This window comes from Topomyia yanbarensis, chromosome 2, assembly GCF_030247195.1.
Source record: "Topomyia yanbarensis strain Yona2022 chromosome 2, ASM3024719v1, whole genome shotgun sequence".
Taxonomy (NCBI): Eukaryota; Metazoa; Arthropoda; class Insecta; order Diptera; family Culicidae; genus Topomyia; species Topomyia yanbarensis.
In genome coordinates this window covers 348,472,835-348,500,050 of record NC_080671.1, presented here as the reverse complement: position 1 = coordinate 348,500,050, position 27,216 = coordinate 348,472,835, and the positions used below count along the sequence as shown (strand labels likewise).

Sequence of the window (27,216 nt, the reverse complement as noted above, 5' to 3'; positions counted from 1 at the left end):
CGACAATAAATAAAAAAATGTTTTCAGATCAGGCAATTAGGGTTGGCGAGAGCTTTGTAGGATGGCCGAGCTGTAGAAGGGCTAATTTTGAGTTGTCTTACCCCTCGACTCCCTGTGAACTTTTGTGTGAGTCTTATCCCCCAGTTTTATTTTAACTAGGTTTTAGTAGTTTTTAGACGTAGAGTGCACGCTCTCGCCAGCACACTTCCTGTATAGCCATCGCAGAAACCCCATCTTGAAATAAATCTTATAGTATCTGAAGTTTGCATGAGGTTTTTCGACAATTTACAGAACCCACTAGCTCGTATTTTTACCGCTAGGTGGCACTGGATGCATCGTATTATCGGTGTAAGCGAAAATAAGAAAGATAATTTAATTGTTTACAACTTTGCCGAAGACTGATAGTCAATTCGACTTTGTTAAAAGAAGTTATTAAACTTTTAGCGAAGTGATGTCAGAATCAGTTTTACATGGGGCGGCCTAAAGGTGCATGGCTGTGTATCAGCACTCGATTCTCACGAACTAAACATTTTCATCTGCAGATACAACAAATAAACAAGATATGGAACCGTCAGGCTAACTCAATCGTTGCTAAATAAATGAATTAATGCAAACAAAAGTTTTCACGATGCCTGCTTGTTACGATCGATGTCGTGATGTCGAAGGGGGTCAACTGTGGTTATCTAACGTATTCTTGATGGTTACATTATTAGCATTTCGGCTAAAAATCGGCAGACAGCCTCGACTGAAAATATTAAAATAGACACCTGTTGTTGAAAGTGGACTTCATTTTTGACAATCTAATATGAATTTTGTTTTTGTGAATTGGTTTGTTTTGGAAATGATTTTCTGAGGAATCTTTTTCGCCCTTGGAGGTAATTGTCAGCTCCTCCCAAATACGGCTTCCGACAAAGAATATTTTCGATAAAAGACAATAGAATAAAGAAACCATATCAACTTACCCAAGAATGGATTCAATGGTGTCGACAGAAGTGCACTAATGGCAGTTTGCAGAAACAGCATCGCGGAGTGCGGCACGCTGAACGGTTGTGCGAAAGCATGGAATGCAGAGCCCCAAGTTATCTGCCAGGGTGCAATGTAGGTGACAACAAATTGTAGCTAGAATTGTACGAAGAAATGGTAGGTGGTCAAAAACACGAGATAAAAATTACTAGCTTACCTTCAGCAAAAACTCGCTAACTTTCCTATACAAAATCGAAACAAAAAAGTAATCGATCAGAAACGTTTCACTAGAGAGTTTGTAGTCTATCCGGAAGAATAGTACGGTGAATATCAAGATGATATATTGGCTGCCAACATCAGAGTATGCATTTCGAACACCTAAACAAAACAGGTTGTCAGTTATAGCAGAGAACTTTCAATTGATTGGTACTCACATTTTAATCCGCTAACAACAACCAGCGTCGTTCCCACCGTGAGGCCAAATTTGTGCGCGATCGCCCCCGAGTCAGCTGTGAGTGCACTCAAAAAGATCAATGGATAGAGTACGTTGCGCTCGAAAAAACACAATCCCACGTACATAGTTTCGAACCACATTATTTTCGACAAGTTCTGCACTTCGAACTGACCGAACTCTTTGGGCTTAAGGATGGGCTTCGCTATGCATAGCCATGGTAAATGTTTCCTAAGTTGCGGTACGATGTAATGGATGAGGAAACCCAGAATACAGGCCCCTGTATGCAGTACATAGTTAATGTCGGGCTGAAGAACCGTAAAAATAGTACTGCAGTGCAAACTGAAGATGATGATTGACAGAACCACACAAACAACTGCGTCGTTCTTCAACCTAGCGGTTACCGTTGACTGCAGCTTTTTCGGTAGTGGATCATCAAGCTCCTTGGTACATTCCCGGTTTGCTTCTTCATCCAAGTCTTTGCGTATTTCGTCAGTCGATCGCTGATGTTCACTTTCAGCTGCCATTTTGTTCTCATCCGAATCGGTTGACATTTTGGAATCTTCTTTACTGCTATCATCATAATCCGGGTGTACGATAAGGCTAGATTTAATAATGGCCCAAATGTAGGTAAAATCGCTGGTACATCGTGATAAGTGGTAGGAAACCGTAATTAAAAATGCACAAAACATGGAAAACAGAACATGCTGAGTTCCGGTTTCCGAAAGTCCACCATAAGCTGGTCCAAACAGCAATGTACAAGCTAAAAACGATCGAAGGACGGAGAGAAACGACGATAGCAGACTACAGGATGCGTTACTGCCAAAAATGTGCATATCGATCTGCTCAAGCAGGTACATGGCGAATGTGTTAATTTGTGGAAATAATCCCAAACTAAACAGAAACGGAAACAACAGTATCACTACCGACAGTATACTTTGGGTGCACTGAAGAAACTCGATGATGGAAATTTGAAATCCAAATAATGCGGCCTTATCCCTAGCGGATTCCGTTCCTGTTTGGTAGTCTCGAAGCATATGATGCGCTGCCAGTAACAATGAAGAGCACAGACAAAAATAAATGGGCCTCGAGTATGTGACAGTCTTATTAAAACCGTGGATCGGCGAGGCAGCATCAGGTTGAACACTCTTCAGCAACGAGTACTGGCTACCAGCAATTACGAAGCAAAAGATAAATGCATAGAGATCCTCATAGAACTTTAGATACAGTACGGTTGCACCAAGCAATGAAACCAGGGTACAAAGTATGATTGACAGTGCCACTTGAAACCAGTTCGTATCACGATCAAACAATGCCAACAATTGCAACCGGTTCATCGAAATGTTCACCTCCTTCAAACATAACAGATTGATGGAGAACTTATAATACCGCTTGGGTCGTATCTGCGGCTCGCCAAACATTGACCGCGGTACGACATCGATTGCACTTTGTGCACTGGACAGACTATATTCCGTCGGGGCCATTGCTTTGTCGATCCCGGATGAATTAATCGAAGTGTTGTTATTATCGCACGTATGTCCTACGCCACCTACTCCACCTCGACTCATCGCCATTCGTTCTTTGATCGCATCTTCAAGCGATGCTCGTTCAATCAATTGCACCCAACGTTCCGATTCGTCTACAAATAAATTTAAAGGCACCTCTGTTTGATCATGAAATATGGTACTGGAACCACCGACGCTCCTGCTAGACGTCGTTGGATTATCCATCGAGTCGATACAGTAGTTATAATTGTTATTATCATCGTCTCGAAACGATCCACCATTATTGCCACTTGGGCCGGCTCCGCTATTCGGTTCCATCGATACCACCGGATGTTTACTTCGGGACATCCGCAGACGACATTGTATTTGTCGGTAACTTCGTTCCGAACCGTACGCGTTAGGCCTTCGAAACGATGTGAAGCTCGAGGTTTGCTGCTCGGAAAGTGAACTGTTACCGGGCAGGTAGATCGGCGGAATAGGGACCTCCGAGCGGTAGTTCAGAAACGTAATCAACGGAGCAGCGGTTGCATTCTCCGGAATGCGCTCCGCCGATAGCCTCTGCGAGAGAGTCCGGTTGTAGATCTTGTTGCTGGTGCTTGGGTAGTTTTCCTCTGCACTTAAACGACGGCTGGTGATGCGATTGGATGTAGTTTTCGGAATCGCTCCGAGGTTACGAGTTATGGCAACGGTCGTGTCAGAGGATGCTATAAAGAAAGAATAAATTGTCACGCCTTTTGTGCGAATTTGGAGAATACGCCAATGTGCAATATACTTACTTGAACCACTCTTTTCTTTTTCGAACTCCTTTCTGCTGTTGTCTTTCTTCGGTTTTGGCTCCCCTCCAGCGAACATATTATCTTCATCAACGGCAGCATCATACTCCAACCATTTTTCTTGACCTTTATTTTGTCCACTTGGCACACATCCGGATGTAGGGTCGTTCGCCGGTACGGATGTGGATTTGGTCAAAACACCTTCACTCATTCCTAACTGTCCAGGTCGCTCTTTCGTAATAAGTAAATCTTTCGAACTGGCACTCGCCTGTTCCCAATCACTAGACGAAGGACCTCCGTTCTCTTCGAAGCCAGTTTTTACAGGTGAATCTTCGATGGTATGAGCGGAGGACTTTTTCATCATCTCGTTCGATTTTGAGAGCTTCAACGATGCGATCCCTGCTTCAATCGTACTGACCGCGGGAATGATACATGATGGATTTTTAGCTTCCACGATCACTAGCGGGGCTCGATTACGGGGTTCAAGTAGCGGTGAACGCGAGCCAGCATTGTTTTCCGTATCGGAATCCGTCGATTGCAATGCTGGTTGCTCAAGATCCGACTCAGTATCCTGTTCAACATCTTCTGCCTCGGTTGCCGTACCCTGTTGAGATGTTTGCGAGTTCGAGGGTGGATTGGATTGTTGAGAATGCTGCCGACTTATTCCGGAAGAGCCAGGATACTGGTGATGATGGTGATGACGATGAATGTGAATTGTGTGAACCCCTTCATCTTCACTAACAACCCCTCGTAGTCGATCGATAGCTTCATCGTCATCCTCATCATCATCCTCGTCATCATCGTCATCATCTTCATCGTCATTGTCATCGTCATCCTCTTCACCGGCATCGTCCGAGTCGAAATTTAGTACGATTTTTTCTGGTTTTTCCGACTGATTCTTAACTGGAGTACTTTCATCGGCTTGCTCTGCGATCGGATAAACTGGTTCGATATTGGAGGAGTTGGCGTTCGCAGCAGATGCCAACATCATCAAACCGATGGTGCTCTCTCCGTTTGATTTTGGGAACAGGTTAAGGTGTGGATTTCGGGAAAGACATTTACTAGGCGGCGGAATTACCGTGTGCTGTGGATTTCGAAGAGTTTGTCCTCCTATCACTTCGACGCTATTCGGATGAGTGGGGGCCAAATTGGAAATCGAAGACGGACTGCAGATTTCTAGCGCTGCGCTTTTAATTCGTCGAACTGACGTTAATGAACGTGGCAAAGGACGAACGCCGGCGGCGGCAGCACTAGCATTTACATTAGAATGTCGTCTATTTTTCCCAGAGACGACTCCAAAAGAGTTACCTACCATGGTTGGCAGTTGCAGAGCTGACATTGTGCTATTCGAATCACGGCGAATCGGGGTTGATTGCTGCAACTGGTACATCTTGCTCGTAGTTTCTCCGGGAATATTTTCAACCGCCAGTTGGACTGCCGATTTTGTATAACTATGATCCATATATAAATCGGGATCGAGATTCTGTAGGGCTAACAAATGGTGATGATGATGGTGATGATGAAACAGTGAGGTGTTTGATTTGTTGTTTTGATCATCCGAACTCAAATGTCTCTGAAGTTGGGCACTTCCAGTTGCCGCTTCATCAGCAATGCCCATGCCGATTTTTTCCGAGTCCAGAGAGATTTGTCTTTGCAGCTGACTGTTCATAAAACGCTGTTTCCGTTTCGATTTGTATTGGTGCCTTCGCAGAGTTGCACTCTTTTTCCCACCATCCTTCGACGTATCGCCCCCAATAGCACCATCTTCTGCATCAACCAAAGCCTTTTCTCTTCCCTTGCCTTGATTGTCGGTGCTCAAATCTAATGATTTCCCTTGGTTTGGTGTGCTCAAGGAGCGTTTATGAGTTGACGTACTACAGGTTTCCGTCGATAGTGTTTGTGCCATCGAAGCAAGTGCTACGGCTTTTGAATACTTCCCTCCGCTGCTACCATCGACTGCTGATACGCTGCCAGCACCATTACTATCACTGGACTCGGAACTATTTTTCCGATGCACATCCACTTTCAGATCAATCGTACTGGCAACCCGCTCCTGATAATCAATTGATATAGCACTATTGGCACAGCTTATTTCATCACTATGCCGTTCGACTGAAGTTCGCGAAGACATGTCCACCGGAGGTGTTTCCACAACTTCCGCTGTCCTAATGATTTGCATCTCAATACCTGCATCGTCCTCTCTACAAATTAACAATAGAATATTAGACCGGTACATATTGCCAATCGCTTAACTGATGTAGCTTACCCAGAAGTCTCGCGTGCTGGTTTCACTGGCTTCTTCAGGTTCGTATCGGACATTGTCCGAGCCTTATCGTACATTCGGTGCAGAGCCACATTGATGAACTTGAAAAAGCTAATGATGATCGCGATCAATACGCAGTAGATGCTCCATACTAGCACAGTAGTAGGAAAATACTGAAGGAAATAAAAAAAGAAGAAATGAAAGCTAATAATTAGTACAATGAAATTTATAAAGTAGTTATACTGCCCATGATCGCAAATCAGTCCCATAAAGATAGGAAATCCTATAGAAAACGGGACAAATATGCGATCATGGGCAGTATAAACGCAGATGCGGATTTTGAAAGATCTATAGGGTCCAGGACGTTTGGTAAAACATCAGTTAGCATAATGGACATTTGGTAATAATATCACTTGGTATAATTTAGAGATGCGTTCATACTGAGGGTAAATTTTGCATAAACATTTTTTCTTTTTTGAGAAAACGGTCATATAGCATAATGATAATTTGGTATAATTTGTAAATGCGCGTAAAGTAAGGGTCATTTTGCATAAGTTGCATAAGTACTGTGATCATTATTAGGGTGATTTGGCAGATTCTATAACATTTCCCCGAAAACAATTCCCCAGAAAATAAAAAGCCGAAGTTTTTTCTCCAGAAACATATTTTCCAGAAAGTACCAAATCGCTGAAAACTACTTTCCCGAAAGTACCAAACTACAGAAAAAAAAATTCCAGAAGGAACCCAGAAAATTTTTATCAGAAAGTACTAAAACTCAGAAAAAGTATCACAATGCAAATGTGACAAGAAATCCTGAAGATCAAACGCCAACTGATCATGCTTCCTGGAGTTCTGAGTACCCATTATTGACTACAGTACATAGCAACTAGTGCAACACGGCGAAGCCGCCCAGTTTTCCGACTGATGTAATCAGCACGATTCTGCCATCGATGCCCATATGATTGCCACAGAACTTAGATGTTATAGCAGCGACCTTTCCCGGTCAGATAAAGCTAAGGAGGGTATATGTCCTCCCGAAGCTATTCGAGATACTGCGCGCCCTGAATTTGGTCTAGTTGTTTGAGATCCTAGTAGGAAATATGCTCTTTCGTGAGACCAAAGCATACATATCGAAGGACCAACATGGCTTTTTTGCAGGCAGGTCAACAACCACCAATCTAGCCCAATTTACATCGTACTGTATTAAAAACATCGAAGATGGATCACAAGTAGACACTATATACACTGATCTTAAAGCTGCCTTTGATCGTGTAGACCACTCTCTTCTTCTGGCAAAGATCGAGCGGCTGGGTGCTCCATCAAATTTTACAGGATGGCTTAAATCATATCTCGTAGATCGTTCTCTGTCTGTGAAATTAGGAAGTAACGTGTCATATAGCTTCATCAACTTGTCGGGTGTACCTCAAGGGAGCAATCTCGGACCGTTGCTTTTTTCTTTATTCTTCAACGACGTTTGCTATGTTATACCCCCAGGGTGCAAACTCATATATGCTGATGATCTCAAACTCTTTCTCATTGTGCGGTCAATAGAGGACTGGTGTAATCGCAACTTGTTGGCTTTCAGTGTGTCCAAATGTTCTATAATATGTTTCACGCGCAGAAAAAATCCAATTCTCTGGAGCTACAACATCGCCGGCCAATTGCTAGAGAGAGTGTCAGTTATCAGAGACCTTGGTGCACTCCTGGACTCGCAACTGACATTCAGAAACCATTACTCTCACGTTATAGCACAGGAAAATAGAAACCTTAGCTTCATAATAAGAATAGCCAACGAGTTTACTAATCCATATTGTCTGCGGGCATTGTATTTTTCACTTGTTCGGTCTGTCGTGGAAGCTTCCGCAGCCATTTGGTGTCCTTATACGAGCATTTGGACTAACAGAATTGAAGCAGTACAAGCAAGTTCCTCCGCTTTGCTCTTGGAACTTTGCCGTGGCGTAACCCAACAGAGCTACCACCATACATTGATCGCTGTCGTCTGCTCGATATGGAAACTCTGGCAAAAAGGCGAAATACATTCAGAGCGGTATTTGTGGGGAAAATATTGACTGGCCAAATGGATGCCCCAGATATTCTCTCACAAATCAATATCAACGTACCCCCCAGAAACCTTAGATCACGTAACTTTTTAAGACTCGACTTTCAGCGCACCGAGTACGGTCAGAACGAACCCATAAGGGCGATGTGTAATGTTTTCAATAGTGTGTATGACTATTTCGATTTTTATGTTTCTAGTGATGTTTTCAAGAATAGACTTAGGAGATTGACTTAGCTTATAAGATTATGTGGCCGGCATACAGCAAAAGTCAATGTACGTCGACCTGCCAGTCGGCCACATCACCGCGCAGAGACCAGTGGTTTCTATGCGCAGGTGCAGAGTATGAAGAAACATAGAACATAAAAAAGCGCATAAGCCCTCTCGGTCTCCTCGATGCACCACTATCGAGGCGTAATGCAATAACCATCTTAAAGCAGTTGTTCTTTAGCGCTGATGCACGCAATATGGCTGATGATGTTTGCAATATCGTCAAACCCCTCAACCTTGGTTAGGGAAATTTATTGCCTATGAATTTCTACTTAAAACTATTAAATTGAATATTTAAAACTAAAATTGGAAAACTAAATATTCGATCTTTATTTTACGTAAAATCGATACGATTCATCCAATACTTTTGGACTAGGTTCACTAAAATTGGTTGGTTGTTTATTACGGGCTTTAACCTACTTGGTCATTCACCCGAGAAGATAATAAAGTGCATACATATTATTACATTTCATTGTGAATTTCATTGGCGATATTCTAAAGGCTGACTGATAGGTTGTTCGTTGTGGGTCGCTGGCGTGCTTTGGATTTTGGAATACTGCAGAGCGGATGAGGCGAACAGTCCGTGTCTCAAGAACGAGATAATTGTCTCCTCACTTGACGGGTCGTTGGCCAGAATGTATCGGATTGAAGACGGTAGTTGATGAAGGTTTCGAAGGTTTTGAAATTCTAGGCAATCTACCAGAGGATGTTCCACGGTGAGTCTGGTTCGGCATACCTGGCAGACTTCAGTTCGAAGGATCGTATGTGCGTGAGTTATTTTGGTGTGCCTCACTCGTAGGCGGTAGAGGGCTCTCTGTTCGAGTCTGTTACTCCGGTCGGTCCATCGTTCCGGTGCTCCCTTGATTTTTTTGAGGTGTCCGGGTTGGCTCCTCCAGTGGTTAATAAAGTGAGCTATGGTTTCTGCTTTGAAGTAGGAGATGATATCGGTCGATGGGACCAATTTGGTCAGCAATCTTCGGGCTTGTCTCCCACAAGCTGCCAATGAGTCGGCTTCCTCATTCCCGCTGATCCCGCAGTGACCGGGTACCCAGCATATAGTAGTCAATGGATTGCAGGTATCCTCTATGGCCTGTATGTAAGGGAGGCGTGATGTTCCCGTTTCCAGGGCGGATTTGACCGACATAGAGTCTGTCAGAATGATAGTCGGTATTCCCTCTGGTCTCCTTGCAATCGCGAGACTAATGGCAGCAGCTTCTGCCGAGAAAACGGAGCAGCTTGTGGGGAAGGCGGTAGGCCAGACCAGTTCCTATTCCGCAGACGCCAACTCGACCTTTTCCTTGCAGCTTAGAAGCGTCAGTGTAGATCCGGACATGGTTCGGGAATCGTTGGTTCATCAGTTCTAGGAATTTGGCCGCTCAGGCCTCGGGGGAGGGCCTGCTCCCCGTGACCTGGATGGTTGGTGTTGGTGTTCGGACTTCTCGTGTACCAGGGACAGTCCCGAGTCTTGTGGAGCCGAGCTATTTCTGGGAGGTCTGTGCCGGTGTATTCCAGGAATATATTTTGAGCCGTTTTCAGGAGGGCACAAGAGCTACAGGAAGTCCTTTCGAGAAATCCCAGAGCGTATGATGCTATGATGCTAGCGTCCGCCCACCGAAAGGGGGGAATGCCAGCTTCGACACAAGCTGCTTCGGCGGGAGTGCTCGGTATTAGATTAGAGGCCAACCGATTCGTTCTGTTGTACAGGGGAGCAAGGATCCTCATAAGCCCTTCCATATTGTGGCTGGTTATTTCAATACCGTAGAATATTTTGCTGTTGATGAGCGCACTGCTGACGTTCAGAGCAGTTCTCCTGTTCCATGTCGGATGCCGGGCACTGATGGTTCGAATGAGGCGTTTCCTGCTTTCACAGTCCCGTTTGACAGTCCCGAAGTGCGATACGAAAGTTAAACGGCGGTCCAGCGTGATACCGAGTATTTTTGGTTCCCTGCGGAAAGGGATAAGTGTATTTCTGAGCTTGACCGGTCTATTAGTGGCTAGATGATAGGAATTGCAACAGTGTGATACTGAGAATTTGGCGGCGGCTATGTTGAACCCCACTGTTTCAGCCCATTTTCCGATGGCGTTTACTGCGGCTTGGAGCTTTATCCGCACTCGAGCGGTCGATCCTCCCACTACGACGATTATGATGTCGTCGGCGTAGACGAAAACATAAACCCCCCCGGTAGAGATGCAAAGAGGGAGTTCATGCTGACGGCGAAGACGGATCCCTGTGGGATATCGTTTTCTTCCACATGCGTTCTGGATTGTAGGCTACCGACTCCCACCCGGAAGACACGATTGTTGAGGTAGTCCTTGATGTAGTTTCCAAGGTTTCCGGTGACTCCCCAATTGGCTAGTTGCCAATTGTATGTTCCATACAGAATTTTTTCAACCGCATTTTCGTTTTCAGCGGGCCATTTTATTACGGAAATTATAAAGAAAAGTTGAGGATATCACAACTTTTTTAAATTTGTAAACTAGTGTTACAAGTGTTGATTCAACCACATTCATTAAAGGTCACCCTGTTGAGAAGAGTTGTTTCTCAGTCGTTGGATAGTTGATTAAGATCCAATATTTTACTGCAGCTTTTGAAAGGTTGGTACCACAGGCTCAATCTTAGTTGAAATGCCTATAGGTTTCACACAAGCAAGTCACTTAGGACAATTGATCTTTGTTTTATTCGCCATAGATCTAAATATGCAATAATGGCAAAAAAACTGTACGCTAAACTGAGCGAAAACCAATTTCAAATAGATCCCGGGGCTCGAATTTTACAAGGCTAATTCTCGCGGTTTACAGTTTGTTTTCGCGGATGAATTATAGAAAAAAATGATTTGGCAAGAAATGATTTGGCTGTTCAAGCTGAATTCACAAAATTGATCACAGACGCATATTGAACGCAAATGAAGCGGGAATTGAAGCTGAAGGGAGTATTCATTGGTGATATCGGTCGGATGAAAAATTGCTGGAATTTGCTTGCCAAGACCGCGACTGAAGAAGATGTGCGACAAAATTTCTCGATAGGCGGTTAAAATACACGCATTTGCAAGTATTCTGTTCTTAAATGATCTAGCCTTTAGTACGTAGTATCTTGGTTCCGTCGATATGTTTGATGTGTGCTAACTTAGAATCGTTCTGAAATATTCGAGATTGTGATACCGGAAATATTCCTAACTGAAAGTTTATTTTATACTATTAATTTCGCATTGAATTAGAAAAAAAATATGGAATAGGGAATTTCAGGAACTGTATGAATTAAACTTACAGGTTTCAAACAAAAGTTTTAGTTTAACAATTAAGCATTTAGTACAATGTTAGGGAGTTGTTTCAGACCACATAATTTTAAATTGTCTTTGCTCAGAATATTCGGAAACATATGCCAATAGTCTTGAAATTGCCCCCAGTGTTGCTGAACTCGCAAAAATAACTCTTGTATTTCTCATTCGCGTGTTCTCATTGCGCCCAACACTCGTATCCGTGTGTTCTCCATGCATGCCTTTCTTTCGTTCACTCCCCAGCCGGGTAGAATTTCTGCGAGTGCCAGTCGGCCAAAAGCGACTCAAATTGCACATATTGAAACCCACTCTTTCGTTCGCACCCACCCACTGGCGCTCACTCCTACTGCTGCTACCACTCGTCCGTGCTCCCACTCGTAGTCACTCGCGCTCTTTAACCCACTCGTATCTTCTCGCACTCTTAAGCGCGTTCGCCTTCACTCGCTCTCTTGCAGTCGCTAGCGCTCTCGCTCCCACTCGCATTTCGTTCTTCGTTGGTAGACCAATAATGTATGAAAATGAATTTATTCGGATATTTTATGTACAAAGTCTAAGCCGCGGCTGTTTGAAGATCGATTTGCACAATACGCCTGGCTTTCGTCACCGGTACAGCACGTCATGGGAACGTCAAAATTAGTTATATGCAGTTAAATGTAGGTATTCACACACAACATCAACAGCACGGAATGCTTTGACGTACGGGAAGTGTGAACGAGAGACGCATTCAACTTATCTTGATGGAACGACGACGTGGCGTTGACATTTACGTTGATGGAAGCTAATGTATCGTCTGCATTGAGGTTGACATGACGCTGGTATAACGGAAAAGGAAAATAAACGCACCCGAATGAAATGCAGTTGCGTTAAAACGTAAATTTAAAAAAAAGTGCAAAATCGCTTGGATTGACACTTTTAAATATGTGGAACCTTAACATGTCAAATATATATAATTCCCCTCAATGCTGCATATATGCATTTCTTAAAATAATTAAATAGTTACTACAAGAGTCAGTCCCATAAAGATAGGAAATCGCAAAGAAAACGGGACAAATCTACGATCATGGGTATTATACATTCCTGGTCAGAGTTAAAAATATTCAAATTCATTGAATGAAAATTGATCATATTCAGCCGAATTCATTTTCAATATTCAGTGACGCAGCTGAAAACGTCAAACGAACAAACCGCCCATTCATCCATGCAGATTTTCATTCGTCTTCGATTATTACACGAAGCGACCGTGCAGCAACGAATCAAATGCATCAAAGAAGGCCCTAGCACAATGTAAGCGATGATCATTGTTGTTTCATATGCTTTACCGGCATTTGAAAACATTTTCCTAGATAATTAGTGAAATGAATATATTGTACGATATTCAACTGAATGAATAAGAAGGGATATTTGAATGAATATTTTTTCTATTCACCGCGAGTCGCGTCAGGTTTATTTTCAGCCGTCAAAAAAGACCTTCGATTATTTTTAATTATGTTCCTGGTACATTTTGCATTAAATGAATCGGATATTCGGATAAAATACATGGTTTCAAGATAAACGTATTTAATGCGGTTCACTGCAAAATTTCAAAACCATTAACAAACATTGGCTTCTATAGAATATGTATGTAGGAGATCGACTACCGTCATAAAGTGAATTTCTAAACATAAGGACTTATTTTATTGAATATTTCGTGACCAATTCCAATATACACTGTCCTTGTCCTCCAAATTACGACGGAATCAGAGCAAATCTATCAGCTGTAAGAAAAGTACTCTATGCGTTATATATTCTAAAACATTCGTTCACAGTCCTAAATTGATACAACCAGCGGACTATATTAGAAGAAATCTCTAGTGAATGATTTTGCGCACTTTTCACTAACCTGAACTCTGCACTTTAAAAGTGTGAGTAATCAAGCTGCTACTGAAAACTGCAAGCTGTCAAAACACATGTATTTGAAGTTATAGAGATGGTACTCTCATAGACAGGCCAGTCGACATAACCAGTCTATGAGATATTTTTTTTAGTAGAATGTTAAGTGCGTAATACGGTTCAAATCGAGTTTTTGTGCCTCAAGCAATACTTGCATTGAAATAGTATTTTTTACTTGCTCGTCAACTCCTCACGCTGACTTTTCCCAGATAACGAATTAACTGGTTTATTTTGCCGATTTGTATTTTCCCGAATGGGTTGTTTTGCCGAATTAAGTATAAAAAGTTATTTCCAATAGCAATTAAATAGTATAAAGGATGATTCAATATTTAAATTTGACAAAAAACATGGATGTGGGATGATAAATTATAGAATTAATAGTCAAAATGTAAAGAATAGTTAAGGTAATTATTAAAATCAAACTTTAAATGAAAATAGTTTCTCTTTGAGCGTTTTGGTGGAATGCTGAAAATGAAAATTTTGAAAATGCTGAATTTAAATGAAAATTAAAATGCCTAAAGAAATGAAATATCTCTGAATTAATTCCTACTATCGTGATTCACTTGCTTCTCTTATTCATACACATAATTTTAGGTTTAGATCATTTCAACAAGTATATACCAAAGTTTTATAAATCTGTACTAATTGAGATTTGAACATGACTGAACAACATTATTCTCGGTAATACTGATTCTTCTTGACGAAAAAAAAAAGTTTGCACAATACTGTTCAAATAATTACTCACGATAATTTACTATATATAAGTGGGACGCAACTTTATTCCATTTACCATCTTAGTAAAATTGGTAGTAGCAGATTAGTTTTATTTTACTTTTTTCAATAAATTATATTAAATTCGTGTTTCCAATTTTCATTGTTCAAAAAAGAAACTATCCTTAAAAAGCTTTAGATTTTATTGCTGGATATCACATACATGCTTCCCTTCTGCCCAGAAGTGCGTAATATACGCTCTTTACTTCTGCTCAGAAGTGTATAATCGGTACAAAAATGCAAACCCATTAGCCAGCATGGACTTTTATAGAATATGTGGTATTATTTCCTTAACCCTCCGGAAGTCGCACTTATGGCCCACTGAACGAGCAGCCGCTGTTGCTCTAAGACGATTTCGCTAGATTTTCAGAGCAGTGTGCACTCAGTGCACTAGCGCGACTTCCGCAAGGTTAAGGGGTTGCCTGGTGTAGTGGGTAAAAAAACATTATTGTTTTTTATTCGTTTAATTGTTTAATTGTTTAATTGAACCTCTAGAAAAGCCCAGTGCAGTCTCGGTGGCCACACTGATCTTCTTTTGTTCTAAACAACCATGCGTTTCAACGATTTCAGTCTATCGGCAACTTTAATAGCATCTTTCTCGAAACCGCATTTTTAAAATTGTCGATAGCTCCAAAACCATTCAACGAATTGACTTAATTTTTTATGAGAATGCATAACATGTGTAATCGATGAACTAAGGGAAAATGGAATACAAAAATCTTCCTCGTTATTTTGAAGAAAAGTGAACGAATTTTATTTTTCGGTTTTTCTTATGCCATTTTCCGAAATTCCAACTGTTCTATATTTTTTTTTTTTGGTTCATCGAGTAACTACAAGTCTATGTTTTAAAAATCTTATTGAATTTCTAATTTCAGACAATTGTATCCAGAGTTATCATGTCCTCCGCGGCATTCCTCGACATGGAAATGGTTGAACGTCTTCTCTTCGAACGCTCGTACGTGTGGCTTTTTTTCATTCATAATGAATATATACATAAACCTTAACGAGAGGTCCATTGTCACCTTGCCATCAAAATCGTATAACAAAATTACTTTCAGTTTGAGCACTTTATACTAGACGTCCCTTAAAAGACAAGTTTTTTTAAGACACCGCACTTATAATTTGTTTACATATTTAAAAAAAAAATGAAAAACAATATATTTAATTTGTTCTTTAAATACGACCGGTATAAACCTGTATAGACAGATAACGTATGTATGCAATGACAATTTAATGCGAACGCGCGCACTGTTTAGTTAGTTTTTGCTTGCATTGTTCTAGGATTTCATCAGAATGCCGTACCTGATCCCTTCGCTCCTTTACGAGCGCTCCCAGTTGCTAAAAGAGTGTATACGAGCTGTTCTAATAAACAACACAGAGCTGTAAAAAGTGCTTAGCACACGGGAGTGGGTGGCATGCAGTGAAAACTCGCAGCCGAGGAGTCCCATCATGGGAACCCACTCGCCGTTAGAGCTAAAATCTAGCGAGCCGTTAAGAGTGCGAGTGACACACGAGCCTATAGCGAAGGCAGATAACTCACATGAATCAAGCATATTTGCAGCTCGTGCGGATCGTCACATATTTGAGAGTTCTTCGAAAACGTGTGTACAGCAGTAGGGAGCATACAGTGTGAGTCTCGCGCTCGCTGGCGAACGAGGAGGGTGTGTTGGCTTCTCGCTCTTTTAGCAACACTGATTGCCCCTAGGTACAATATTTAGAATGTCACTTTCAAGGATGCAGGCAGGATTTTTGAAGAGCCCTAGGGTCAAGCAATCCAGATACTCGCTCGTAACAGGAAATCGATGATAAACTTTATCCATAGATCACAGTTCGTCCATTATCTGCTTGATTTTGATTCATACTTAATTCGGAATGATGCTGATCCTACTGTGACGGAAATGAAATCCTTATATCACGTTTTCTCATTTGATCGGGAATAACTGCACACAACCCTGAAGCAGCGAAGGTGCTTTGCATTGAATTGATCACATTCCATCGAAATGTTGTGGCACGAATTGGAATTTTAGACAGTAACTCCGGCAGCTGTTTCTAGTATATCGTTCCAATCGTAATCGTAATTACCAAATGTAGGTTACATATATTTCCAAGAAAAATCATCAAAAGAAGTTGTTGTTGTGCAAACTGAATGAAGAGTTATCAAATGATTCAATGATGTGTAGTCTACCAAATTGGCATCTTCCGACAACTTCTTTTAGGACAGATATGCATGCAACTAAACGGTTTGAACACTTCAATTTATTCTTTTGTTTTCAAGTAAAATCATTCATTTTTTTCCTGCTGTATTCCCGAGATCACGCAATTTGCCGGGAAATTTCCATTTATTTCCCGAATCCCGGGAAGCTGAAAACCGTCGGGAAAATGGAAGCTTATAAACGCCTTTCCGATCCTTTGTGATCCACGGCAACGTGTTCATACAATTCTGTGGACTGGTGCAGATTGGAATGATGAAACTGACGATAGTGACTTTTGACGACAAAGATAATCGAATTTATTTCAAGCTGTTACTTTCCTGGTGCTATAGAAGACACATATGCTGAAGCCCAATTCCATGTGTCTGTGTATGTTTGTGAAACCGCCCAATCCTCTTCTATGTACATACGAACGGCAGACATCAGCGGCAACACACGTTGCCGGAAAGAACATGGTGGCCCCTGATAAATATCCGTGCCAAAGAACGCGATTGTTGAAGCTTACACTGGAAAACCATTGTATTCGCATCGAGTAAGAGAAACTTTTAAGCCCCAGCGTTAGCGAGTGGACTTGAGTCACGTCGAAGCTAAACCCTGCAGATGAAGAAACCTAGTACGAAAGTAGTCCTTATTTTAGTGAGAAGAGTAAATGGTTGAAAGGACTGAGCTTCCTAAGTTTTTCAGAAGAAAATTGGCTGAGTTAAGCGAAACCGTCGGTAGCAACCATCAAGGAAAAGCGTCCGTCAATGTATCTGCACGTGGTACTCGGACCAGTGATCGACTACAACCGTTGCGAGAGATCACATCGCGCGGTAACTTACGTGAACCATTATTTTTTGAAAAACAGGATATTCGGGGCTGCTCTAGTAACGAGCAAGTCGAGTATGAGGTACACGGTCGTTAGATAGCGGTAGTGATTTGTATCAACACGTACCGGTTCTGGACGATCGCGGATTGCTTCGCCAATGCAGTCGAGTTAGGAAGGCCAAACATCTGTCTGCTGATGTACGGTACTCTATAATATTGCCGAAAGATCATCCTGTAGCATTGCCTCTCACCGGCGGGTATCGTGGTGTACATCACCACGCTTATCATGATAGGCATTCAACGGGATAAGGTATGGGTATACTGCCTGTTCTACACGTAATTGTCCCATGTATATAGAGAATCCCATAGAACATGGGACAAGTATGCTAATAACGGCAGTATATGATTCCAAGGCTTCAGACTGTGTCGAGAAAAGTCTCTCCGGTGTACCGATGCTATAAAACTGGAAGAGCCAACCCACAAATGCCCCTGATAGCTCTATTACCTGAAGCTCAGCTTGTACCACGCGTTCGTCTGTTCACCTACAAAGGAATCGATTATTTCGAACCGCTGCAAGTGAGAATCGGAAGGTTGAACCTGAAGAGGTGGGTCGCTCTCTACATCTGTCTCACAACTCGTGCAGTGTATCTGGAGATTACCTACAACTCATCTACGTCTTCCTGTATCTCCTGCGTTCGAAGATTTGTATCTCGACGAGGTCCATCGATTGCGTTTTTATCATCAATAAAACACAATACCAGGGACCAGAACGAATCGCGTGAGAGCAGATTAGTCAGGGATTGTCAGAAACATTCACTAACGTATCAACGAAATGAACTTTTATCCCTCCAGGAGCTCTGCACATGGGTGATGTAGTCTCAATTGCAAATTTGGGGTATGTGTAATTGCACAGAAATTTTAACGATGAAGGACTGCATATGACAGTCGTGGACGCCGAAGTACTGGTAAACTCTAGGTCTCTAACTTGCCGATTGACTCGAAGGAATCGGAGAGAACAAACCAAATCAGTTAATGCTCGGAAATTCAAGTGGTGTCAAGCAACTGGCAGTGCCCATAACTTCTGAGACTAATGCAAAATTTTCGCTGAACACGAGTAGTGTATGTTTCCCAAATCAACGTGAGTTGTCGGCAAGAACTGCACTTTTCAGAACTACGAGAACGTTACATACGAAATTGAAAACATTTTATTTGTGCGAATCAAAAATCGCTTCATTCAACTCCAAACTCGTACTACAGTCGATTCACATAGTCATCTGGTTTCCAGAGAGTCGGGAACCTGACACCGTGCTTTCCTTTCACAAATTTCTAAACTGTTTGATAAAATAAAAGATGCTCCGGAAAGTCTCTTCAACCATTCCAGAAGAATTCGCTTCACATTCCTTTTAGTCAGATCGTTCATTCTGTCATTTTGCTTGCACTGAATCGAACAAAACATCTTCGAAAACACTCAAACGAACATACCAACGCGAATAACTTTCCCGAGACGAAAGCGAAGACTATCACGACAAACAAGTCAAGTGACTATTTAAACATTCACAGCGTTGCGTGAAACACAACATGCATTGGACTAACAAAGGCCGGTCTTTACGGTCATCATTATGACAGAGCAATATATATCATACAGTATGGAAAAAACCATAGAAATCCCATTCTTTATTATTTCAAACGTTTTTCTTTTTTTAATCCACTTTTCTAAATTCTTGTTTGACTAATCAATATATTTAAAAAAATTAAGTCAATACAATATTTCAGATCCAAGCCAAATTGCAGCGAAAGCGAGCTACTATTTCTCAACGCAACCCCCAGATTCGCGTGGCTCACCAACAAGAAACTGCACTTGCAACTGAGCCCCTCACTTGTTCGTTCACAATACAAGTAATGAGCTAATAAATAAAGACGTGTTTTCGCTAGAGTGGGCAATTTCCTAGACAGCTTCCATGCACGCTGGGGTGCGCGGTGGAAGTCGGTAAGTGGTCTAGCAGCTGCTTCAACAGCCTCCCATCAGATTCAGAGGACTACATAAATGGAATAGAAACGTCTCTGAACCGAAGTCAATCCGAATAGTGAAATTCGCCAATAAGTTAACGGGATTTGCATCTCACACGCAGTTTTGCGTGACATCTCTTTACCCCTCTCTTGGTTGAGTAATAGTGTAATATAAAAAATCGTACCATGTAGATGATGAAAGGCAGGAATAGCAGGAACAACCAGATGTACAAATGCACTGCATTGCAGAACACATTCTGATGTACGTCGTAGAACCAACCGCCGGTCAAACTGGCCAGCACGCCTTGTCGTAGTATTTCCAAGGTTTGCGACCCCATTGCCGAAGGTTCATTTCATAATTTTCTCTCGCGCTGCGTTCGACGTTCACCTTCCTACGCACTGGAACAACACTTGCTTTTCTTTCACAAATGCATACGAGACGACCTTTCACCAAGGTCCATTTCCCCAGTTTTTTTCCACACTAAATTCTTACAACACAATAGAAATGGCATTCAATGTTAATATGCGACAGCCGAGGAAGAAAAATAAACCATTTTTCTCGTTGCCTTCCGACATTGGGGCCTATGCTAGCGCTACTTATGGATTGCAGAAATGCTGCAATAGCAAACTTTCGTCTTACTGAAGGCGATTTTCAATCGCCCAATGTTGCTGCATTTCGCTCAATTTTTCACAATTTCCACAGAATTTTAGGGGAAAGCGATGCTTTGGAACTAAATACATCCACAATTTTGCTTCAGGATAGATTTTCTCGTCGAAATAATGCACAATTTTTAAATCTTAAACACGACACTACTTTCATTCACGATTCACTTTACAAATTTTAAGACTTTTTCCTTGTACTTTTCATCGTTTGACGGCTGTTTTGACAGCTAAAACGCAATATTTTGCGTTCCTTACAGTTCCGTTTGAAAATATTCGTAAGCACGTCTTGGTTACTGTATTGTTAACACTCAGGTCAGTTTTTACGCGGTTTCCCACATATTTATGTATTTCAGACTATAAAAACTCCAGAAAGACAACTGCGAAGACTCCACTTTGGATCGATTGTATTCGCTTTTAGCTGTCAAAACACGAATCCAATCGAGCATTGAGTTCTACAAGATTTTTTACATTTTAACGACATTCAATTAGCTAGAGATTACTGGGTAGGGAAAGTTATGAAACTTAAAGCCACAGTACTCAAGTGAGAGCAAGGATGTGAAGTAAACAGATCGGAAATCTAGAAGGGTCATTAGAACAAGCTTAATATCGTACGGGCTTAATCTTTGTCTTCTGTTAATGAGGGTCGAGCTTAGGCTCTACGAATCCCCCGAGTTCACTAACATGTGTCCTGATAAAGGTAGACGTATCTATCTTTACCGTGACAACTGACAAAAATTAAGCCACGCAAGATCACCACTGAAAACCTGTCGACGATTAGCATCAATCTTAATGATGATTGCTGCTGTTCATCTCTGTTTGCCATAAAACAATAAATATTATGTTTCAACATTGTTCGATACAAAGCTATCACAGTAGATTTACAATAAAATTTCATGTAACAATAAATTTTACTGTTCAGCAAAAAACTGATACAGTAAATTCACATTAAATTTTACTGTTTTCGAGAAAAAAATGTATAGAGAAAAATCGATTTTTTTAATGTAAAGATACATAACCACCCCCCTTTTTTACTGTAAAAGTCTATTTTACATTGAAATTTACTGTAAAAACGTTAAAGTTTATTGTTTTTGTATTGTAGCATAACACTAAAACTTAATGTAAATTATTGTAAAATTACTGTACTGTTACCCACTGAAAAAAATCCAAACGTTAATTCTATTTGCTTCAAACCGCTTAAAATTCATATGAAGAAGAAATGCTATTGTTATCACGCGCACACATACCTTCTACGTGTCAACTGTATAAACTATGTATGCACACACATAAGTTATATGTGCATATTGTTATAGAATGGGGTTTTATGTGTCTAATAGTTATGAAATGTGAATGTAAGATTAATATTTCTCGACAAACATATGATTACGGCCTAAAAGCCAACTGTCAAAATTCACTTTGAATGGAAATTCCGGACAAACCGTTACGCGCCAATCACAGATGTTGGTAGTAAACGAAAGAGAAAAGTTTTCTCTTTCATAAACTGTTGTGAACTGTGTTCGACTAGTAACGGTTTGTCCGGAATTTCCATTCAAAGTGGATTTTGACAGTTGGCTTTTAGGCCGTAATCATATGTTTGTCGAGATTTCTTGTAAATACACACATTAGGTTTATGTGCCAGCAAATAGTGTCTATATGCCTCCGTTAATTGCAAAAATCTATGTGTAAAATCAATAGGCATAACGTTTACTTTTTTTTTGAGTGCAATAAAAGTCATGGTTTTATTGATGTATTTCTATTCGGGTACATCTGGCCTATCAAGACAACACCCAAAATGAAAAAAAAACCTATTTGCATTGGATGGTGTTTATTTCAAATAAATATAACCCTGCGAGAAAACCGTGTATTAATTTTTTTCTGACATTTGTCGTTGATTTGTAGTGAAATTCGATATGTCAAATGCTTCTGATAGTGTCAAATCCAGACTGTCAACATATTTCTTTATTTTAAATTTTAATATTATTTCCACGTTTCCTGAGTTGGAAAAAAATATTGTTGCAATCACGAAAATCAGCTTTATCGATGTATGTAATAAAAAAAGATTTTTTCCGCATTTTATGACCCAATTACATTCTTTGGGTTTTTTAAGTTTCAACAGCAGTAGATACAGAACACTATAGATTAGGATTGTCGCTGGCATCAGTGGTAGGAACATCATTGTTTTGATTCTGGTATATACCTAATAAATGGTCCAAATAAAAAAAAACAACAACAAAAATCCTCATTCGTCGTTTCATAGCGGCTTCTTTGCAACGAAGGGATGGAGAAATATTTCACCCCCTATAACATGAGTTTTCGTTTGGTGCATATTTTTTGCCCAGTAACTAAGAGAGCAGAGAGCAACCACATTCTCTCATTCCTGAATCCTCTTGCTTATGGCAGAGCAAACCTTTATTAGATGAACTGTTGTTACTTCTTCATAGTCTGGTGGAGCAACGGAGATAAATTACTCAGTTGGCAGATGAGAATAAAAGAGTTTCCTCTTTACCCCCAAGGGAGCCAAATTTAGTTCGCTTCAAATCAGTGTTCGGATATTTCACTGGTTTTCATGATAAGTATTAATTCATGTTTTACCTTCTGGGAATGTTAAAGATGTTTGAATTGAACAGCTCCCAGTTCAAAATCGCATAAAGGGGTTACACCACTAGAGAACTCAAAAAATGGGCATATTTCGGAATTTTTTCTTGGTACAATAAAGTGATATTTCGAAATCTTGTTAAATGGGATTTATAACATAAGTAATTTCATCACAAGACGGCAGCTGTGAAGCATTTCCGCTCTATGCCAGCATTTACCCTCTATTTCCCTCCCCTACCCTACCTTTTATTGAACACCCGTTAATCATATTATAACCAAATACAATATTTGTATTTGTTATAACCAACGACACGACCTGCAACTTCGTCAATCTTCCGAAGAAAAAATGTTCGAGTTATTAAATGCCAGTTACCGATACATTTACTGACCCCTCGATGTGAACAAAAAAATGTTTTTCAGCAATACTTGCTTGTTTTGATATTCAGTTGCTATAGGTAGCAACAATGTTATGGTTTTCACATAAACATCCAGCAGGATATACAGTGATTCGAGAATTGAGGACGTGATCATCATTTTTGATACATAGTGACATCATTTTACAGACTTTACGCCCCAATTCTGGTGTATTCCCAGTTAGTGTTCCAAGAAGCTTCCAGTGGGTTTACCTTGTTGCTTTGTCAACAAAACGATTGCCGCTACTCCGCAACAAAAAAGTTGAAATGAGAAGGACGTGTCAGTAAAATCAAAAGTTGAGGCGACAGAGTAAGTTTTTTTTCGATACACATCTTATGCATTTTCATCAGTTTTGTTTTATTTTTCATTGAGCCACTCGAGTGGCAGCTAAGCGATGATTGGCGTTACAGTACTTTCAGAAAAGCTTAACATGACAGACTGCGGAAAAAGACGTGAAAATTTCAGTATGAGAAAAATCTTTATTGGATCTCAACTCAGATAGCTCTTTGGAAGGCGCACCATCAGGATTGACAGTACAAAGTTTTTTTCAAGCGAGGAATTACTCAAGCCAAAGGAATCGAAAGTGACTGTTCTAAGTCACTATGTTAATCGGTTGCTAAATTTTATTTCGGTGAGAAAATCGATTTTTAAATATAATAACTGTCTGTGTGGATTTTTACCCAAAATGCATTTTTTTCAAATATCCGAATAGCACATTGGTAAATGCTCATGCTGTCCACATAGTCAAGTTGGTATGTTTGGCTGATAACTTCGTTACATCCAGCGATCAAAGTACTTTTTTTTGGTAGACCATTCCTTAAGCAGTCTCTGTTGCTCTGGCGTTGGCTTAAAACATATAACAAGATACCAATTGACGGTAATTCATTCAAGCGAAATTCGCGACATGAATCATTGCCGATGATGATCAAATCTGATATAATTAACCGCTAGCCTTGCGGGAAACGCCTATGGAGAAACTCCCAATAGCGTAGTTGTCACTGAGAGGCTTCTGGTGTCCCTCAAGCAATTGGCAAAGGTACTTATATGATTCTTAACCCTTAAATACATACTGTTGCCATTTGGCAACACACCGAATTTTATGATATAAGCCTCAACAAGAGATATTGATCGTATTCATCTAGAAAAATGAACACCAAAGAAAAATGAATTTACTGGATATACTGGATTCTTTCTCCAGGATGACGCTGGGAGTCCTGTCAAATAGACGCACTTCTTGGAATGACTTAGCTTATCAATGAAACATGATACTTCTCCAAATGGTAAGCTTAGCTTGACATCAACTCCGACCGGTGAGTGTTGTTGAGTGAATCTGCAATGAATGATAGACAACAAGAACAATTATACTGAAAACTTGATCAATTATTCGATTACAGAGAGAAACGAAAACCCCGGGAACAATCCTTCGAAAGTATAACAGATCCTGGTACTGGTCAATGAATCCGATCTCGACCAAGGGCCACACTGCGTAGACACATCCGACATAGCTGTTGTGCTTGCAGCAAACAGTGGTCCGAGTTGGTCAGACCGGCATGGATTTTTTTAATTTCCTTGACCTGTACTAGGCTGCTAAGCACTACAGCACTCAATCCATAGATAAACACAAATTGTTTGTCATTGTTCAGTTTTTTGATACGGATGCGACAAACTACCCACACTCGGAAAAACTAACAATCTCCACCCACACTTGATATTTATAGTCCCAGGTGTTCCAACTTCCGTCGGCAAAACTTTAACGCAATTCGACTTCTGCCAGGTTTGCGGATCCTCGGAAGTGAGAAACAAATTGATAGGGCTGTATTAGTAGAATGCTTCAGCAACTACATTGATGTCATCGCAAGCTGAGTTGGATTGGCCAGGATGTGAGTTGCTTGGAATAGTATATAAATTGGTACGGTTGCTACGACCGTTATAGTTTTTACGATTTTGGGAGCGCATAACGTAATCAGCTCACGATGTTGGAGACTGTAGGCTGCTGTTCTGGATTGTTCACAAGTTATAAGTAGAAACTTTAGCGCAACAATCGCCGATAATTTCCGGAAATAATGGTTTAATTCCAATCGAAAAATGTTTTGTTGTCAATAATATTTTTTCCTGATGCGTAACCAAGTGTTACAACAGGTTGTTTGATAAAAATAATAACAGGCTATTCAGTGTTGCAAGTTTCATGCATTTTCTAATCTAATGTCATATTTGACAGTACCTGTTACCTGAGTCACTGAGGGGTAGTCATATTTGCGATACAGTTTTGAAACACCAGTGTCTAGTCGTGTCGTTGTTATAACCCTATTCATTTGAAGCCTTTGGTTAAAGCGGCGTCTGTCATCTTTCTTCATCTAATTACCTCAAATGGCAAGGTGAAAATTAGGGCACTCGAATTAAGTTTTAGTTGCGTTCAAACACCAGTATTCCACCATTTTCCGCCTCAATTCAATCTTTACAAAAATAAAAACAACGTTGACTTCAAATCATTCTCTAACACATGTTTAATAAAAAGTGTACCAATATTAATGTAACGCTCAAATTAATTTGGTAGACCGAACGTGCATGTTTGAATTAATGAGTACTGCAAAATTTTACTAGGGTTTTGAACAGCAAGCCGTTCGGTAATCAATTTAGTAAACCAATTCTGTTACCAAACTTTCCGCAATATTAACTTTTTATCCAAACGTCAATAATACTCAGCACATTTTCAGCTGAGACTTGCTGACTTGTTCAATAATTTGATCATTGAATTTGACGAATTGGTAGTGAAAGTAAATTTATCAGGTTTTTACTGGTTGCACGGATAATTAAACGTCGAACGAAAGAAATATTACATTTCCTGAACTTAATCACGAATTTTAGTCCTGGGATTTCTGAACACAAAAGACAAAACATTATCATTATCAAAAAATCGCTTATCGCTCTTGGAAAAGCTGAATTATTTCCATTTTTTTGCGAATCTAGGATGTAAGATTAATATTTCTTGTACAACACACATTACCCGGTCAAAAAATGCGGACGAACATGGTCAGGCGTTTTAAACAGTTTAACGTTTAACTCAACTCGCCTGTGCTAATTGCCCCTAGGAACAAATGCAATTTGCAAATGCGATTTCAACACTTAGATAAATTTTCTGGCGGCTGAAATAGACTTGGTTGTTTTTCGCGTTTTTCCAACATGGCGGTTCATGTTTGGCTTAAGCTGAAAATTGTTTTTTTTTAACAATTGGCGCAATCTCGCTTGTATTTTGTTTGTCTAGTGCATTTCATTTAGCCAACAAATGTGCGAAATTGTGGAATCGTGTGTAAATATAGTGGAACAAGATCTCTGACCTAAACTCTTAATAATAGTCAGATTGTGGTAAGTTTTGGTGTGCAATTCCAATTTCACCTTTGATTCTTCCTATAGTTTGTTTGTGATTACCTAGTGTAGTGATAAGTTTATGTGAGTAGATAATGTATCCGAAAATAAGAATTATTTGTAATTTCCATAGTAGGCAATTAAAGACGATTAAATGGCGCGTTCCCTGGGCGATTTAGGGGCGATTTGAGGGCGGGTAGATCGGCTGAAAAATGACGGCGGCAAATTGCCCAAATGTTGCATTTGAAATAGCCCCCTAATTGCCAGCAATTTGCTGGCAAATTGAAGGGCAATTAGCGCATCCGAGTTGGCAAATAGCCCCCCGTTAGCCAGCAACTTGCCCTTTTTGACTGGGTAGGTTTATGAGCCAGCAAATAGTGTCCACATGCCATCGCTAATTGCAAAAATTTATGTGTAAAATCAATAGGCATAACGTTTACATTTTTATCAGTGTTCTTGTCCTCCTGCACAACACAAAATTACAAGCGACATTATCTATGCCAGAACTACGGTCTTTATCACGGTGAAGAAAACTTAGAGTGCTGTATGAATTGTAGCAGCTGCAAAAAACTATTTTTTATATCTTTCGACTGGATGTTTCGAACCTCAGAAACATTTTGTGCTTTCATTGAAAAATACAAACAATCGAACAAAGTGCAGAATACAATAAAAGACATAGTACATGGAAAAATCATTCGTAGTTCTGTGGGGTACCAGAAGACGGGCATAAGCTTAACTTTCAATACCAATGGGGTTCCCTGTTCAATTCTAATTCTTAACAATCTTTGTGGCCGCTTATTGTAACTATAATTAAACCAACGATTAAACTACCACCTGCAGTAAGATACTCACGGAGAAATTCAATAATCGCAGCATTATGGCTGTCTCACAAAGAAAACTCAAC

General features: G+C 40.5%; 1 protein-coding gene across 2 annotated transcripts in view; it reads right to left on the bottom strand.

Annotated features, from left to right (window-relative positions):
* LOC131684185 (pecanex-like protein 1) overlaps positions 1–20,117 on the bottom strand; it is a 33,389-nt gene extending 13,272 nt beyond the window's left edge. For both annotated transcript variants that reach the window (XM_058966836.1, XM_058966837.1), the window contains exons 1-6: positions 19,466–20,117; positions 5,959–6,128; positions 3,696–5,893; positions 1,398–3,623; positions 1,181–1,341; positions 963–1,119 (exon numbers count right to left, since the gene is read on the bottom strand). In XM_058966836.1, coding sequence (XP_058822819.1) covers positions 963–1,119; positions 1,181–1,341; positions 1,398–3,623; positions 3,696–5,893; positions 5,959–6,128; positions 19,466–19,618 — 5,065 coding nt within the window. In that variant the 5' untranslated portion in view covers positions 19,619–20,117. The remainder of the gene's footprint in view (positions 1–962; positions 1,120–1,180; positions 1,342–1,397; positions 3,624–3,695; positions 5,894–5,958; positions 6,129–19,465) is intronic.
* Positions 20,118–27,216: the final 7,099 nt, after the last annotated feature.